Raw genomic sequence first — 15,614 nt, forward strand, 5'->3', positions numbered from 1 at the left:
TATTATTTTTTCACCAAAAAGTGTTGTGAGCCCAAATTCTTTTTTTATATTTTAAAAACACATATTTTTGCCATTTTGTCACCCCTGTCAGTGATGACAGCTGGGGCGGCCTGCACCCACCGCACCCCCATCCTACGCCACTAGATGGGATCTCCGTCATCATTGTGATGGAGTAACCCGTCCCCCAAGATATAAATCATGCCGTTTTTCTCAGTTCTCATCCAAATGGTGTTTTCAGATTTAACACTTTAAAGATTTTTCTCATGCAGTTTACACATTTTAAGATGGCTGCCCTTAATTATCTCATTTATCTTTAATTTCATGGGTTTTGAGTGTTAAGCATATTGTAAACTTTATATGATAAACATTTGTGCACTTTACACAGCACACAGCTGGGGGGCGCATCTGTATTTGAGACCATTCCTGAAATGCAGTTTTCTCCTGGCATCGTGTTATGAGTTGTGACCTTCTTCCTTTTTTACCTTTTCACACTGATTTTCTGACCCTCGTGTTGGTTGGTTGCTTCCCGCTCAGTTTCTTCATGGTGGACTTTCCACTATGCCTTTCTATTGTGGTGGTTTCCAATTTATACCCTTGGGGATCCTCCTCTTGGTTACCTCCTTAGATTTAACCAACTGGGGAGCATATCAGCAAGGGCCTGAGTTAAAATTATCGCCGCTTTAGCGTCTGTTTTTGGACGAAAAGCGGCGATAATTTTAACGCCCTATTAGCAAGGACACACTAACCCGTGAATCCATGCTTCTTCGCCCTTTCCCTTAACGCCCAACTTTGCATCTCTAATGATGCAAAGTGGGCGTTCCTCCCCAGGATAAAGGGAGCATTTCTCCTAATATCAAGCCTCACACAAAGAAGCATAGTGACAAGAAAAGTAGCAATAACCTCTGTTATCGCTACTTTCCTTACGCCTACTTTGAAACTGACTTAGCCATGATGTCCTATGGAATATGGATATCATGGCTAAGTATGTGTAGCCCTATCAGCAAGCTATTGCCAAAGTTGTGCAATTATTGCTGGATTTCCAGCGATAATCGCACAGTTGGCAGCTTGCGCTCTGAATCTTATCGCTTTGGAGATAAGCGTTGCTGAAAGCACGCTATCTCCACGATAAAATTCAGAGTTGGCCGGCGAGAACTATCCTAGTGCTAAGTGCGCTTAGCTATAATTATCTCCAGCCCTTGCTGGTATGCCCATTGGTTTGTGGCGACATCATATGGCCCTCAGCTGGAATCCATATTGTCACAAGACTCAATAAAGCCACCTACACTGTCAGGTCAAAGTTATCTTCAATCTCCCTACCACTTGACTGTTTAAGGGTTCTGAACAGAAGGGCAATCAAAGTTTAGAGCGCTGTTGGGGCAGGGGACATGCGAGAGAGCCATCAGTGCAACCTTTCCAGAGGGAGTAAAGAGGAGCCAGACATAGGATGGTCAATGGGAGTTGTAATCATTATCAGGGAGCCACAGAAGGGGTTGAAAGCAGGTATGGGCACACGGTACTATCATTTACACCAAGTACAGGCAGGACAAGGAGGGAGGAGAGGAAGGAAAGAAAAACAGGCTGATCAGAAGGAAAGAAAGGGGTGCAAAGTGAGAGGATATAAAGAGAACTGATAAGATAAAAGGGAGTGTGAAGAGCTGGGGGAAGATAAGTAGGTAAATGAGATGGTATGGGGAATGGACGAGGTATGAGAACAGGTAGAAAAGCTGGAGAAAGTACCTGTTATTTCTCACATCTCTTCATAAATTAATTCCTGCACTAAGCAAGGCATGGCTTGCAAAAGTGTGCTATCAACAACTTTGAGACACATGTTGCGGCATTTGTAGGTCCCGATTCAACACTGGTAAAATCACTCTGCTCAAACGAAGCAACTTAACTCAACCAAAGATGTTGTGATCATAGGAAATCCAGACAGTACCACCCCAGCGAGACATTGAAAGACTGCAAACATGGGAAAATTGACAGATGCTGCAGCGGCCATCTCGAAAATCACTGCGAACACAAAGCACGCAAGGACCATGGTTCGCCGGCCATACCTGTGGGGAAACACATGAAAAGCATGGCTGCCTTAAACTGCTTCCTCTCCACTGGTATTGATGGATACGCTGTTCCTCATTCACAGACTCTGAAAACTATGACTGAGGAACTAGCAAGCAATCCAACTGAACACAAGCGAGTCATATTGTACAGTGTTAGTGTGAAGTCAGAATATGAAAATTAATTAATTTTGTGCTTGAGAGAATTTGAGGTGTTCACCACAATCAATAATGGAAAAATATGTGAAAATCCATGTCCCAAAAAAAACCACGCGGGTGCGAGGCATAGCCTTCAGCACCCTGGTACTCTAAAGACCTTGATGGCAATAAACAATTTATCAACAGTCAGAAAAGAAATTGGAAAAAGAGCTTATGTTACTGAAGTTCCTCCGTGCAACATGTGGTTCATCACATCAGCCAAAGCAAAGTACTATGAAGGAAACCAGAAACCGAATTGGAACAGTTTTCAACACAATCAACCACTGTATCAGCACCTTGCCAGACCCACAATTTCTTACTGAAGAGAAGTGTACAATGCCATCAACCTGCTTCAGAGGCAAGCAGCCAATTTGGCTCTTCAGTTACTCATGCGAGCCGCGATCTTGTCTCATCTGAGGAACCTACACTGGCTTCCTATTAAAAAAAGGTTTGAGTTTAAGATCCTGACTCCTATAAACAAGGCTCTGCACCAGTCTGGACCAGCATATCTGTCCTCCAGGATTCATTCTACTCTCCCCTAAAAACCTTTCTTTCTTACTTTGGCCATTTTGCCAAAGATCCAAGGGGTAAACGAGCAAAACCCAGAGGAAGACCTTTCTCCCTACTTGGCCTGCAAGCTTAGAAAAGCATGCCTGCTGAGTTACGACAAATGGATAATGAACTGTCTTTCAGAAAGCAACTAAAAACTTTTTTTACACTCTCTAATTTTGTTACTTTCTACAATAGAGTCTGGACACTTCTTAGTAAGCGTGCACTTTAGAAATCCTGGCATTAATCCATTTTTAGTGAAAACGCCGACCCGCTTACATTTTCCACGCCCGCCTATTTCCGTAAAATCCCACAATATAGATCCTTCAAAAGTCTATCTTTCCAAAATCCTACACACCAGCTGAACTCCCTCAAACCCACTACCTGTGAATATGAATATCACCCTTGCCCTTCATTAAAGCTCTCTAAGGGGAAGCTCTCTCAGCCCTGCTTGCCATATCTCCTTCAGTCTAGGGGGACCATTAGGATTAGGCCATGCGGGCGGTGGCGATCCGCCCGACATCCTTGTCCACCCGCCACCCGTTTTCCCCCACCATATTACTATGGCGGGGGGACCACGGCGGGCGGAACATCATCCGCCGCTTTTCCGCCACGGTCGCCCTGCGGCCGGGGCGGAAAAGGGTGTATATGGTGGCGGTGTCTATCAGACACCGCCAGCCATATTAGCATAGGCTTTGGGAGATGCCTTTCCGTGGCGGCATTGGCAGGCGGTCTTCACTTTGGGGGCCCCCTGTGGGCCCCCATGGTTAAGGCGAGGTGGGGTGTGCACCGCGCGGAGCCTGCCGCATTCTGTATGCAAATGCATGCCATGCATTTATAGCATTGCGGCTGGTGCTGGTGTAAACACCGCCCGCCGCAATGTTATAAATGCATGATGCGCCCGCCACTGTGGAGGGCACATCATAATATGCAAGGCGGGACCGCCGCTCAGCTCGCGGGCGGTCCCGTTTTCCGCGAGGATGGCGGGTGGGCAAAGTCCGCCCGCCATCCTAATGGGGGCCAAGGTATCTTCTCAGAAGATTTCAAGACTGGACAAATCCTCCCATTTCTAAACAAAACTACAGTAGCCCCTGATAACTACACCCAGTACCTGCATATCACTTACCTACCATTCACCGGCAAGATCACTGAAAAAGTAGTCCATGTTCAACTCCAAGGTCACATTAATGCTAACCACATCCTGCATGCCTCCTCAACTGGCTTCAGATCATGCTGTAGCAAAGGGTCCACTAACTCACACATTGCAGACATAGCCCTCCGGACCACAGATGAAGATGGCATGTGTTTCCTAAAGTTGCTTGACTTCTCAGCTGCCTTCAACACTGTTAACCATCCCACCCACATATGTACCACAAAGTCTCACCTGGGATTCACCTGTATTTTCCTGATCTAGTTCTTCTCCTGTTTTACCAACTGACATCAATCTGCCAAACAAATAAAGACAGCCTACTCCCAGCTCTTTCGCATCAAGAAATTGAACAGTTTCTTCCAGAAAGTGACTACCGCACTGCTACTCAACTCCTATTACACCTGGATGGTGGTAATGTAATGCAAAGTTGCCAACAGAACCCACACTGGCACCCCAAGGGTTTTCTACATGCTTCAGTAGGTCTTATCCAGGACCTGATGAAATATGATCACATCACCCCTCCATCCTGATAAACTCCATTGGTTCCCCTTACCAGCAGTCACATCTTCAAAATCAGCTGCATAGATTGCCAAAAATGCAAAAAATGGTGTTTATATTTTTCCTACTCTTTTTTGGTTGCACGAGATGTCTAAATCAAAAATATCTTGGCATGTACTGTGCAGACCACCAGGAATATGGACTACAGACGCCCATTGAGAATACATTTAAGTGAGTGCCCCAGTGCCTGAACCACCAAATTGGCTATATAGGGCGCCTGCGTGTCTTGCCACTTACTTCTCTTGGGCTCCTTTGTGCGCCCTGCAAGTAATTTTATGTGTAGTTGCAACATCACACATTATTCTACATGCAATTATATATTTTCTGAGACCATTCTTAAATTTCTATGGAACACCTGTCAGTTGTCAAGATAGTACTGTCATGAAGTGGCCAAGGGAGAATGCCTCAGACCACTCTATAAGTATGAACATGACCAGACACAGCATTCGACAGCTCATTCACTTTATAGAGAGGTAACACTCAAAAATAGGCACTAGCAAAGCCAAAAGGTCTGGCCGTTGGCATAGCTGCAATACTTCAAGTCATTATTTAGTGTCCCTTTGTAGGAAGGAGCAACAGCTTGTAGTCTTTAACAAGACTACTGTCCCTCAAGATAGTCCTAGCTGCCCTTTTCAAGAGGCAACTGTTTAGAAACTCTTTCATAAAGCTGCAGAATCTCAAGTTAAAAACAGATGTCCCTCTTTAGTCAAGTGCAACTACTTTAAAAGCATGTCACCCTATTATAAGTTGGTACTGGTATGATCATGTGATTTTAAATGTATCCTTAGCACACTATATATATTACAGAGTGGTGGTAGTCACTCTGTAGTCATAGTTAGAATTCCCAGAGATTGGAATATCATGGGTGTTTGCTCGCTAATTAAGTTGGCCACAGTGAGACGAATCTCCACGAAACTTTGCAGATCTATTGATCTTTCTTGATTGGCAGACGATAGAAACTTTTGCAGTGATTTATCAAGGGGTAGCAAAGAAAAGAGAAGGGTACAAAACACATTTTTCCACCAATATCTTTCATAAACTTTGTACTCAAATTGGAAAATGGTCAGACGAATTTCGATGAAATTTGGCAGGTATATAGTTTATGGTATCTTGACTTTGTTTTTCTGGTAGTAGAGGGAGGTAGGGTAAGTATTTTAAACTTACATGGCACTAAAACGTAGTGATATATCAGTGAAACCATGGTAATTTTCTGGTACTTGCAGATAAAAAATCAGTGTATGATTGGCTAATGGATGACTTTGCAAAAGGCCACCATGTTGTTTTTTCTACACTTTGGTGATGTTCTGGATTTGGGCCTAAGATAAAGGGAAGTAGCAGGTTTTATATTTTCCCCACCTATCACTACTTTAGGAAAAATTAAGGATATGTTTTTTTCTATTTTAAGAAAAGTCACAGAGTATCACCTAGGAGGTACCACCCTACTTAAAACAATTAATAAAAAATACAAATTAGAAAAATGTAAAAATACACTGTACAACAAATGCAAAAGTACTACTGTATATTTTCAATGTTTCACCTATTTAATTTAAAAAAGTTAACATAGTGCCACCACACTATTTACAAAGTATTGAACTAGTTTAAAAAAACAAATGAGTAAAAACACATTTCCCTACCTATTACCACTTTAGTAAAGTGAAAATAGGTAGGGAAAAATAACAAAACTTACTACTTAATTATAGGTAAGGCCGTAACCCAGAACTCATCCAAACTGTGGTCAAAACTACATAGCTGCCATTTACTTTGTGAATCCCTGCCATTAGTGAATACTGCCATGGGATATGCATGTACCGTGGTATACCACAAAGTTACAGTGGCATACTGCGGTCCGATATATAACATATGGTCCAATTACAAGTTCACTGGTGAGGCTGGCAGACCGCTGCAGCAGAGGGACCGAGTACCCTGCTGAGCAGCTGGCCTCGCCGCACGCCATATTTGGAGTTTCCCGTGAGGCTGGTGGTTTCACGTGGTGGCATGACGGCAGTACATTTCGCTGCGGTGTTGGTTAACTAAATGGACATGCATATCTCAGCACATGAATGCAGCGAGTTTGGCGTAATTAGTTCTTTAAAAAATAATTAGCAATTTGACATAGAGAGAAACCTACCCAAATGCATTGGAGCGCTTTACATGTTCAACAGTGATTGTACACAAAGGCACAATCACCCTTGGCGTGTCCCCGCCAGGAAAAGGTTGGCAGAAAGGCAAGTCATGATTGGCTCAGCGGGAAGCTTTGTGGGAACCTCTTCTTTGGATGCCTCTGCTTCTCTTGCTGCAGGAGCAGAAGTATCAGTGGTGGTAGTGTTCTAGTGGCCTTGTCACCACATAGATTGTAACCGGGCAATTGGACTACCGAGGAGGCGGTGGTTGCACTGCCAAAAATGCGCTTGCATGACATATCCCTCCGCCATTGTAAGCAGGCCCTAAATATTTTGGGACTTAGAACTTTAACAATGTTTAACCAATTCAGAGCTACTACCAAAAATTACCCTTTCCTCCCCATAATCTATATCCATACCAAATTTCGCTTTTACGCTATGTCTATATAAGCTAGACTCTAGTACACTACATGCTACTTCACTCTACACCACAACTCCAAATACAGCAGCTACCCCTATATCTTATCTATCAACGTAGTCCTAACGGGCCTTTTGTGTCAAGGCCTTTTGGCCCACACACACAAGTGGAAACCATTTTTTTCAAGAGACTTGGGACAATGCTCTGTGGAAGAGAATGTGTGGCTCCCCAAAGATTCCAGAAGTTTGTGGTTTGCAGGGCATTGTGAGAAAGAACATGGTGTGCGATCAACATGAAGCATACCCCTCTGGACTCTACCGGATGTCTAGTTTTCAGAACTGTCTGGGTTTGGTAGGTTTTTCCAGGTGGCAGCCTACCCAGGCTCAAAACTTACAGCAGTTCACCATTTTGGGAGCCAGCCACACTCTCCTGACCAAAATGTAAAAATAACACCGAAAAAAATCAAATGCCCTCTCACTTGCCATGGGATGCTTTAGTCCACAGGGGAGCAGGAAGACTGATTAGTAGGCTTTAGGCATGAGGATGGGGCCTGATGTTCGGTTAAGATTGGCCAGACCTACCCCTGTTATTTTATGAAAAACGTATATCTTCCTGCCATGCAGTGGGCTTTTTGCCCCACAGGAGTAAATTGGGGATACACCTCCTGTCTGTCCCTTGGGAGAAAAAAAGGGTTGGCCCTTTTTTGGTGGGAGTGTAGCCAATGCCAGAGTGCCACAGCTGCAGCACATTGTTTTGCCCCAAAGTCAAAAACCCTGGTGTCTGGTAGATGTTCTATCCCTGAGGGCAAGTTTGGGGCAATGTTCCCAAATGGAACAAACCTCCTACTTGTCCCAGGGAACTGAAAGACACTATTGGCACCACTGGGGCAAGAGTACAACTCGATGCCAGGGTAGGCCGCCCCATTCCTTTGTTATGTTTGGCACCATTTTGAAATTCCTGTTTTATAGGGGGCTTTCTGCCACGCAGGGGGCCAGATTTGAGACAAATACCCAATCCATCCACCAGGAAGGGCAGAAATCCTATTGGACCCAGGCTGGAGCACATACTATGCCGAAGAGGGGGGGGGGGTTCTGCCCCAAAAATAATTTTTCCTGAATGCAGGCCCTATTGTCTAGTTGGAGCAGATTGTGGTAATATCCCCCATCCACCCCAAGGAAGGGCATAAAGGATGCCTCCTTCCTTTATGAGATGGGGACATGACCATGCCCATGGTGGACAGCCCTGCCCCCTATATTTAACAAAAATGCCGCCATAACTAGTGGGCTTTCTGCCCCCCTGGGGGGAGCTTGGTGCTAATCAGTCCCATCTGCCCCTTGAAGGGCAGAAAAAATGGCTGCACTGGTTTGGGGATATGACCATGCCCGTGGTGGCATTATTTTAACATTATGGGCAGATGGGGGTAATAAATGCCATTGGACCCTCATGGGGGCAGACAGAATGTCGGTTCTGTTTTAGGAGTTGTAGGGGGTCGCCCCTATATTTCTTCACAAAAAATTGTTTCATGCCATCTATTGGGCTTTCTGCCCCTGCAGTGGCAGGTTTGGATAGTCACCCCAAATGGACTGATTACCCATTTAGTTGGGGTGGGAGAATGGCTATGCCAATGGTGGGCAGTCCCCACCCCATATTATTTAAAAAAAATGTTTTCCCTGGCCTCAAGTGGGCCTTCTGCCCCTGGGGGGGGGGGGGGGGGGGTGGTTCTGGGATAATTACACCCATACACCCCCAGAGGCTGCAGAAAGACTGATACCCCATTTAGCTGGTATGGGGGCATTCCAAAGCCCATTATGGGAAGCCCACACCCTTATATCTTTTTCAGGAAAAACTTTCCCTGGCATCTCTAGTGGGCTTTCAAACCCCAATGAAGAAGATCCAGGGTAATTACCCTAATCTGCGAACCCAGGGTATACAGAAAGGTTGATTCCCTATTTTGTTGGGTTGGATGCATGGTTATGCCCATAATGGGCAGCCCCACCTCCATTTCTATTTTTTGCAAATGTTTCCCTAGCATCTAATGGGCTTTCTGTCCCCTTAGCAGGGGGGCAGATCAAGGGTATTTACCCAATACACCCCCTGGGTGGGCAGAAAGACTGATGCCCCATTTATTTTGGGGGGAACATGACCATGCCCATGATATATCCCCCCCAGGGACAGAAAGACTGATGCCCCATTTAGGGGCCTGATTGCAATATCTTCAGAGTTTCCTCTTACCGACAAAGTCTCAGTCTCGGGCCCAACCAACCTCCAATCCCGACACCACAATCACAATGGTGTGGTCGCATACTCCCATTTCTCTATGGGAGCTTGTTGTGTTGTCATATACAGGCCGTAGCACACGCTCCCATAGAGAAACTGGAGATTCTGGTAATCCCTGCAGCGCGTGGAAGGCTCCTCAAGATGCCTGCCACGTGTTGCGGGGATTATCAGGGCCCCTCTGGTCCCAACTGGAGGCCACAGAGAGAAAGGCGTCCTGCTAAGGGACCGCCAAACTTGCATTCCGACAGGCTTTCCATGTAGGTAAGCCCAGCATGGAAAGACTGTCGGAAACCGATCATCGTAATCCCAACGGCAGTAATGCCATCCAGTGGAATTGCATACCAGTCTCTAACTGAGCCCGTAAAAGTCCGGCCGGAAGGACTAGCCATTTTCAGTTTCAGCCACCTGCATTGTAATACGGCAGTCAGAAATGAAACCGCGATGAGGCTTGGAAATCAATCGATTGCATCGGGTGGAGGCAGATGAGGTGTAATTTCTCCTTTGGCTCATTTTAATTTTACTTTTTGAGAATTAAGTCAGCGTGCCGTGATCACTAAGTGTCATTATAGAAAAAATATAGACAATCAGGCTGTTTCAGGCAAGCAAAAAGCCCTCAGAGGGACCTTTAAAAACCTACCAAGTGTTGGTTAAAGGCTGACACATGCACTGGGGAGGTAGAGGAAGTGTTGGCCAACATCGGCACTTAAAACTACAGTTTATTTTTGTTAACAGTTTTATTACTTTTTACATAATGAAATATGCTTTCAGGGTGAAGATGCTGCTGTGTATGGGGGACCTGGAGAAAGGGATCAAAGTCGAAATCTGCTGCGAAGAACTGGAGAGGGGTGAGTATGCACCCCAATCCTTCCTCTCCGCCAAACTTTAGGTGGCAGTCCGGCAGCCATGCTGAGCTTGTGGGGAAGCCAACTCGTAATACGGATGGCAGTAATGTGCCTCAGTACCACCCTATGGTGACTGCTTTCTGCTCACCACGTCCCCGGCAGTCGGTGGTGTGCTGGCTGAGCCAGTGGTTTGCAGCCGTCTTCACAAAGCCTATGCACTCAACTCGTTATATGGCGGACGGCTCACCGCCATTGGAACCCACTGCCGGGCGACGGTCCATTGACTGTCAAACTTATAATAAACCCAATAAACTTTAATTATTTATTTAAATGTTTTAAACATTATTTGTTTATATATATAATATGTTTTCAGAGATGATACTTAAACAATTTACAACACTGTTTATTTTACTTATTTTTCGTTACTATGTTATATATATTTCAGCATTCCAAATATTGTTTTGCACATACAATTTAAACATTGGATTCATTGATTTCTATGGATATTTAGTTTATATTTTCCTGTGTATAAATGAATTTAAATATTTTTCTCTAGTTTCGAGCTGTCATGGTCAAAGGGGGGGTCAGTGTGCCATCTCTTCAGGTAAGACTTTTTTAAGTTAATTTTACTAATAAAATAGGTGGTAGTATTTAATATTAAGTGCATTCTAGTGTAGTTAGTAGTGTTTTGGATGTAGGTAGCATTATTTTGTGCACTGTCTACTATATAATTGCTGATTTGGTGTAATGTGTTTGGATTGCATGATCAATTCTAATGTAATAGAAGCACTGCTATGTTGTAGGCTTCTGTGCTATACTTATTTAGTGTTGGTTTGGTTTTAGTTAGTGTTTTAATAGGTTTCAATGTGTTTCAGGATTTTTGCCCGAAGTTTGGTTCCATTTTAAAATCCATTTATGGTATTGCAATGTATGGGAAACAGTCATTTTCTATATGCTATGTAATCTTTCCATTTAAATTATGTGCGATTCCATTGGATGTATTGTGTTTCTCTGCTTTTAGTTTTACTGAAGAGAAAATTTGTTTTTGGTGTTTTTGTATTGGTTTTGATTGCAGACATATTTTATTATATCTTCTTTTTCAAACAATGCTTTTGGTTTAATTTTTGATTTACATATTTTTTAGAATTTTTGCAAATTTCACAATTTCATAAAGGTCGATTTTTTAATGCAGTTATTTTTATGATTTGATATTCGATTCATTCATGCATTTTTGGAGTGAATAACATTAGTGAATTTATGTTGGAGTGAAGCCATTATCAAGACACCCTACTGCTGCTGAATTATACGTATTATTGAAAAAGAAATTAATTTGTGTGTTTGGAGTGTTTTATATGTATAGGTTATTGATTTTATACTTACATGCAGTGTGTTTGGAATATGATGTTTTTAATGTATTTTGTGCATTTTTTCTGTGGGTGCTACGCAGTGATGTGTCTCTTCCAATTCCCCTTTAACCCTACGTGAAAGGGGCTTCCTATCCTCCTCCGAGTACAAGATTGGTAAAACAGGGCAGCATCATAGTCCAGACATCAGTACAAGGGAACTGTGGGGCTTATTAGCAACAAATAGCGATATTTATCACTAAATGAGCTTAGCGCATTTTTTTTATCGCCGCGCATTGCCGGATATTATCGCTGAGATAACGCGCTATTAGCAACGTTTATCTCGAAAGCGATAAAATATCCGGCGATAGCGATATTGAGGCATTATCGCCAGTAGGGTCTTAACCTGAATATCCACCTCTCATTGGATATACAGGTTAAGAAGTGGTCAGAGCAGGCGTTAGGTTTTGGCGATATTCGCGCTTGCAATTTTTTTTATCGCATCGCCTGCCTTGCTAATAGGCGATAGCTGTGTTAGCGACTGCTTTCAGTCGCTAACAGGTTGGGTACGCCCACTTTACATGCCGATAAATATCACTGACATGCAAAGCGGGCCTCAAACCGGTCGCTATCTCCTAAAAGCTGTCGCTAATTATTGTTAGCAACAGCTTGCTAATAGGGCGATAAAATTATCGCCGCTTTCGTGGGAAAAATTCCCGCTAAAGCGGCAATAATGCCCTTGTTAATATGCCCCTGTGAGTCTGACAAGGATTTGCTCTTGGAGTACTGGTGCAAGTTCATGGTGATCAGAAAAAGTCATGCTATTCCTGCACATTCCCCCAGGTAGCAGTGGGTATTCCTCAATGCCTCTGCTCTGTAGACATTGCTGCCCTCCTGACGAAGCACCCTGAAAGCATTCTATTGGTTGAAACTTTGATACCTTGAGTTTCGCTCTGCCTCATTCTGTTCTTGCTCTCAACACCAAGACCCAACACTTTTCCAATGCCAGATTGTCCAGATACAAGGTGCTTTTATTCTCTGCTCCTCCCATCACCCTAGTTCTCTGCCCCACTGTACACCCGGTTTCTCTAATGCCCCCCGCCAAAGAGGGGGAACCCCACGATTGCCTCGTAGTAACTGAATATTTGACAAAGCCCACAACTGATCTTTCAGAGACTGACCTATACTAAATTGTAAATTAATCTACATTGTATTCATATTTTGGAAATATTTCTAATTATTCTAAGCATATTCCTTTTTAACCAACTATGCTTATACTTACGCATCATTTAACAGGTTTGCAGAAATAAAGACATGTTATGCTTGGTACACAAAATTCTGGAAATAATGCCACTTCGCTGTAAAGTTTTACCGCAAACTGTCCATTCGCGATCGAAATTTAACACAAACGCATAGGAACAAAATAACAGTGCTTTTGTTTCCTATTGTTATTTTCTTAGTGCAAAATGTGTCCTCTCATAAAAACTGAAAGAGGTCACAATAAACCATAGAACTAAATGACAGATTTGCACTGTAAATACGAGGAAACATGACATTGTTTTTCATTTTTGCTTAAAGATCTACCAAATTGTGTGCATTATTTTAACTCCATCAAGTGGACTCACAAAGAGTTCACAAACTGCAAAAGTTGGCATTTAGTATATGCCATAACATGCCCATGTCCTAAATTATATATTGGAAAGACCAGTCAACAAATTAATCAAAGATTGTCTCAACATCGTTCAGGAATTAAGCAAAAAGTGCTGACTGCTCCAATGGTCCAACATTTTTTAGAGAAGAATTACACAGAAAAGGACTTTAAGTGGACAGTGCTTTCGGGCATAAAAATAATGCTTGGCTCATAGCTGTGGTCCATTGAAATTGCAAATTAACACAAAGGCCCTCATTGAGCAATATAGATTCGGCATGAGGACCGCCTGATAAGTAGGCAGCGGTCCCAACCTCCAAATTATGATCAGACCGCCGTGTAGGCAGTTGGAACATTGACTTTTTGCAAAAGGCCTACATCTTAAGTCGCAATGCATACATGCATGTTTGGAAACACCACGGCACTGTGTGCCAGGCACCACATGATGCCTGGCACAAAGGGCATGGATGTATGGGGGGCAGCATGGGTGCTCCCGGGACCCCATAGTGGAGGCCCAGGAGGATGGGGGATCTACTAGGGGCCCCCCAAAGTCCCTTTCTGACTGCCTTTCTGTGGCGGCCAGACCACCATAGAAAGGCCGTCGGTGTCTGAACAGGCACTGACCCATTGTAGGGTATTACATTCCGACCGGCCGTTGGGCAGGCTCCTTGAGCACGTTGAAAGCGTCGGTTGGTCCCTTCACCTGCTGCCTCTGACCGCCGCACATCACAATGAAGGAGTTGGACCGCGGAACCACATGCCTGATGGACTGCCACTGACAGGCCTTCGGTGGCCATCCGTCCGACATCATAATTGGGCCCTTAAAGTATTTTTAGTGCTTGCTATGTTTTTGCATTTAACATGTATTAGACTTCAGTGGACTTTCCTATTGCACATCCGTAGGCTGGCATGCCTTGAGTACTTTACTTGCAAATCCGCAGCTCAAGTCTAAGACTGGGGCAGAAGGAATGATAAAGGAGAAGCAACCAGAAACCCATAAAAAGCAGAAAATGTACACTGGTCTTCCAAAAGAAATTGCTATACCTTAAGTTGCATGTGAACTAGCAACTTGACGCTCCAGAGTTTACCATGTTGAGAGAATGAGGGGAACTAACTTCTGATAACTCAGCTTGGGAGGAAGACACACATAACTTGTACAGTACCAAATGAGTGAAATCTTAACTCTACGCAGGCATAAAAAATGAGTAGGATATTGAATGCACAATGTGCCACAACACTGCCATGCCCCTCGGCAAATAACACCCCACCCTCACACCATTATCTGATTTAGGACATGTTTGTTACTATCCAGATATAATTTCCCTGGTGGTAAAATCAGCGATCTCCTCCATCTTCCCCCTGACTCAAAGTATTTACTTTCAAACTGTCCAGAGGTCTCCACCTCACTCTATGCCATCCTTCTTCTGCCGTCGCCTCCTGGCTTTGCAATTAAATAATCAAACAGCACACTGGTCTAGCAGCATCTCTCAGCAAATCCAGAGACTTCTCCCTTGCTGTCACACAGCGTGAAAGCAGTGCCAGGATTGGCTTGAGCAGGGCAACTCACAGCTCATTAGGATACCAGGGGTTACGGATTTGATCAACCCCCAGTCTCTAATGTGCGGGTGGAGAGAGGCCTCTAATGTGAATGTTGGGCTGGCTGGAGAAAGGTAGCCATCGAACCTGACATGGGCACTTTGGGCCAAGGTGCCATGTGCTCACGTGCTCCAGTAGTGGTGTGAGTTGTCTATAAAAATTCTGAATCCACCCACTTCAAAGCCGGGTGACACCCACGGCTGAAGGCGGACTGCTGCGGGCCAATGAAAATTAACTGCATGCAGTCACCTGATTCAGAATCCACACTACTCAGCTCTGTCGTCACTACACTCGCCCCCAGTGCGGATAAGAATTAATTTTAAAACCCTGGTCTTTAACCCCTTCCGTGAGGGGCATATTCCCCCGCTGTGCTGGGGGCGGGGGGCGCGGACAGCGCCCCGGTGCTCATGACGAGCTCAGCTCGTCATGAGGCACAGTGCTCATGTGTTCATGGCGAGCTGAGCTTGTCATGACCACACCCGTTCCCGTGAAACGCTCAGCACAGCAGGGGAATTATCCCCACGTGTGAGCGTTTCACGGCTCATGACGAGCTCAGATGGTCATGAGCACCGGAGCGCCGTGCCTCATGACGAGCTGAGCTCGTCATGAGCTCGTCATGAGCACGGAAAAGGTTAAAGCTTTCCACAAGATTGGAGTCCCCTACCTTAGGGATAGAGTCCAACCTTAGATTCCACAGCGTACGTTGAGATCTTCTTTCCAGCTTCTGATCTCAACCCCAAGGGTTCAGCTCTCCCTGGTAGGGGGTAGATCTTTTCATGCAGTGGCCTTTCGGCTGTGGAATAGCCTACCCTTCTGCATTAGACAGAGCCTGGACCTCCTTACTTTCAGGAAGAGTCTGAA

At 44.5% G+C, this 15,614-nt stretch overlaps 1 protein-coding gene across 1 annotated transcript in view; it reads right to left on the reverse strand.

Annotated features, from left to right (window-relative positions):
* The window catches only part of LOC144762175 (solute carrier family 22 member 7-like), a 133,737-nt gene that overhangs the window by 82,943 nt on the left and 35,180 nt on the right, over positions 1-15,614 (reverse strand). The window contains exon 3 of the mRNA XM_078647334.1: positions 1,891-2,054. Within this exon, the coding sequence (XP_078503460.1) occupies positions 1,891-2,054 (164 nt within the window). The remainder of the gene's footprint in view (positions 1-1,890; positions 2,055-15,614) is intronic.

The sequence above is a fragment of the Lissotriton helveticus genome, chromosome 6 (assembly GCF_964261635.1).
Source record: "Lissotriton helveticus chromosome 6, aLisHel1.1, whole genome shotgun sequence".
Classification (NCBI taxonomy): domain Eukaryota; kingdom Metazoa; phylum Chordata; class Amphibia; order Caudata; family Salamandridae; genus Lissotriton; species Lissotriton helveticus.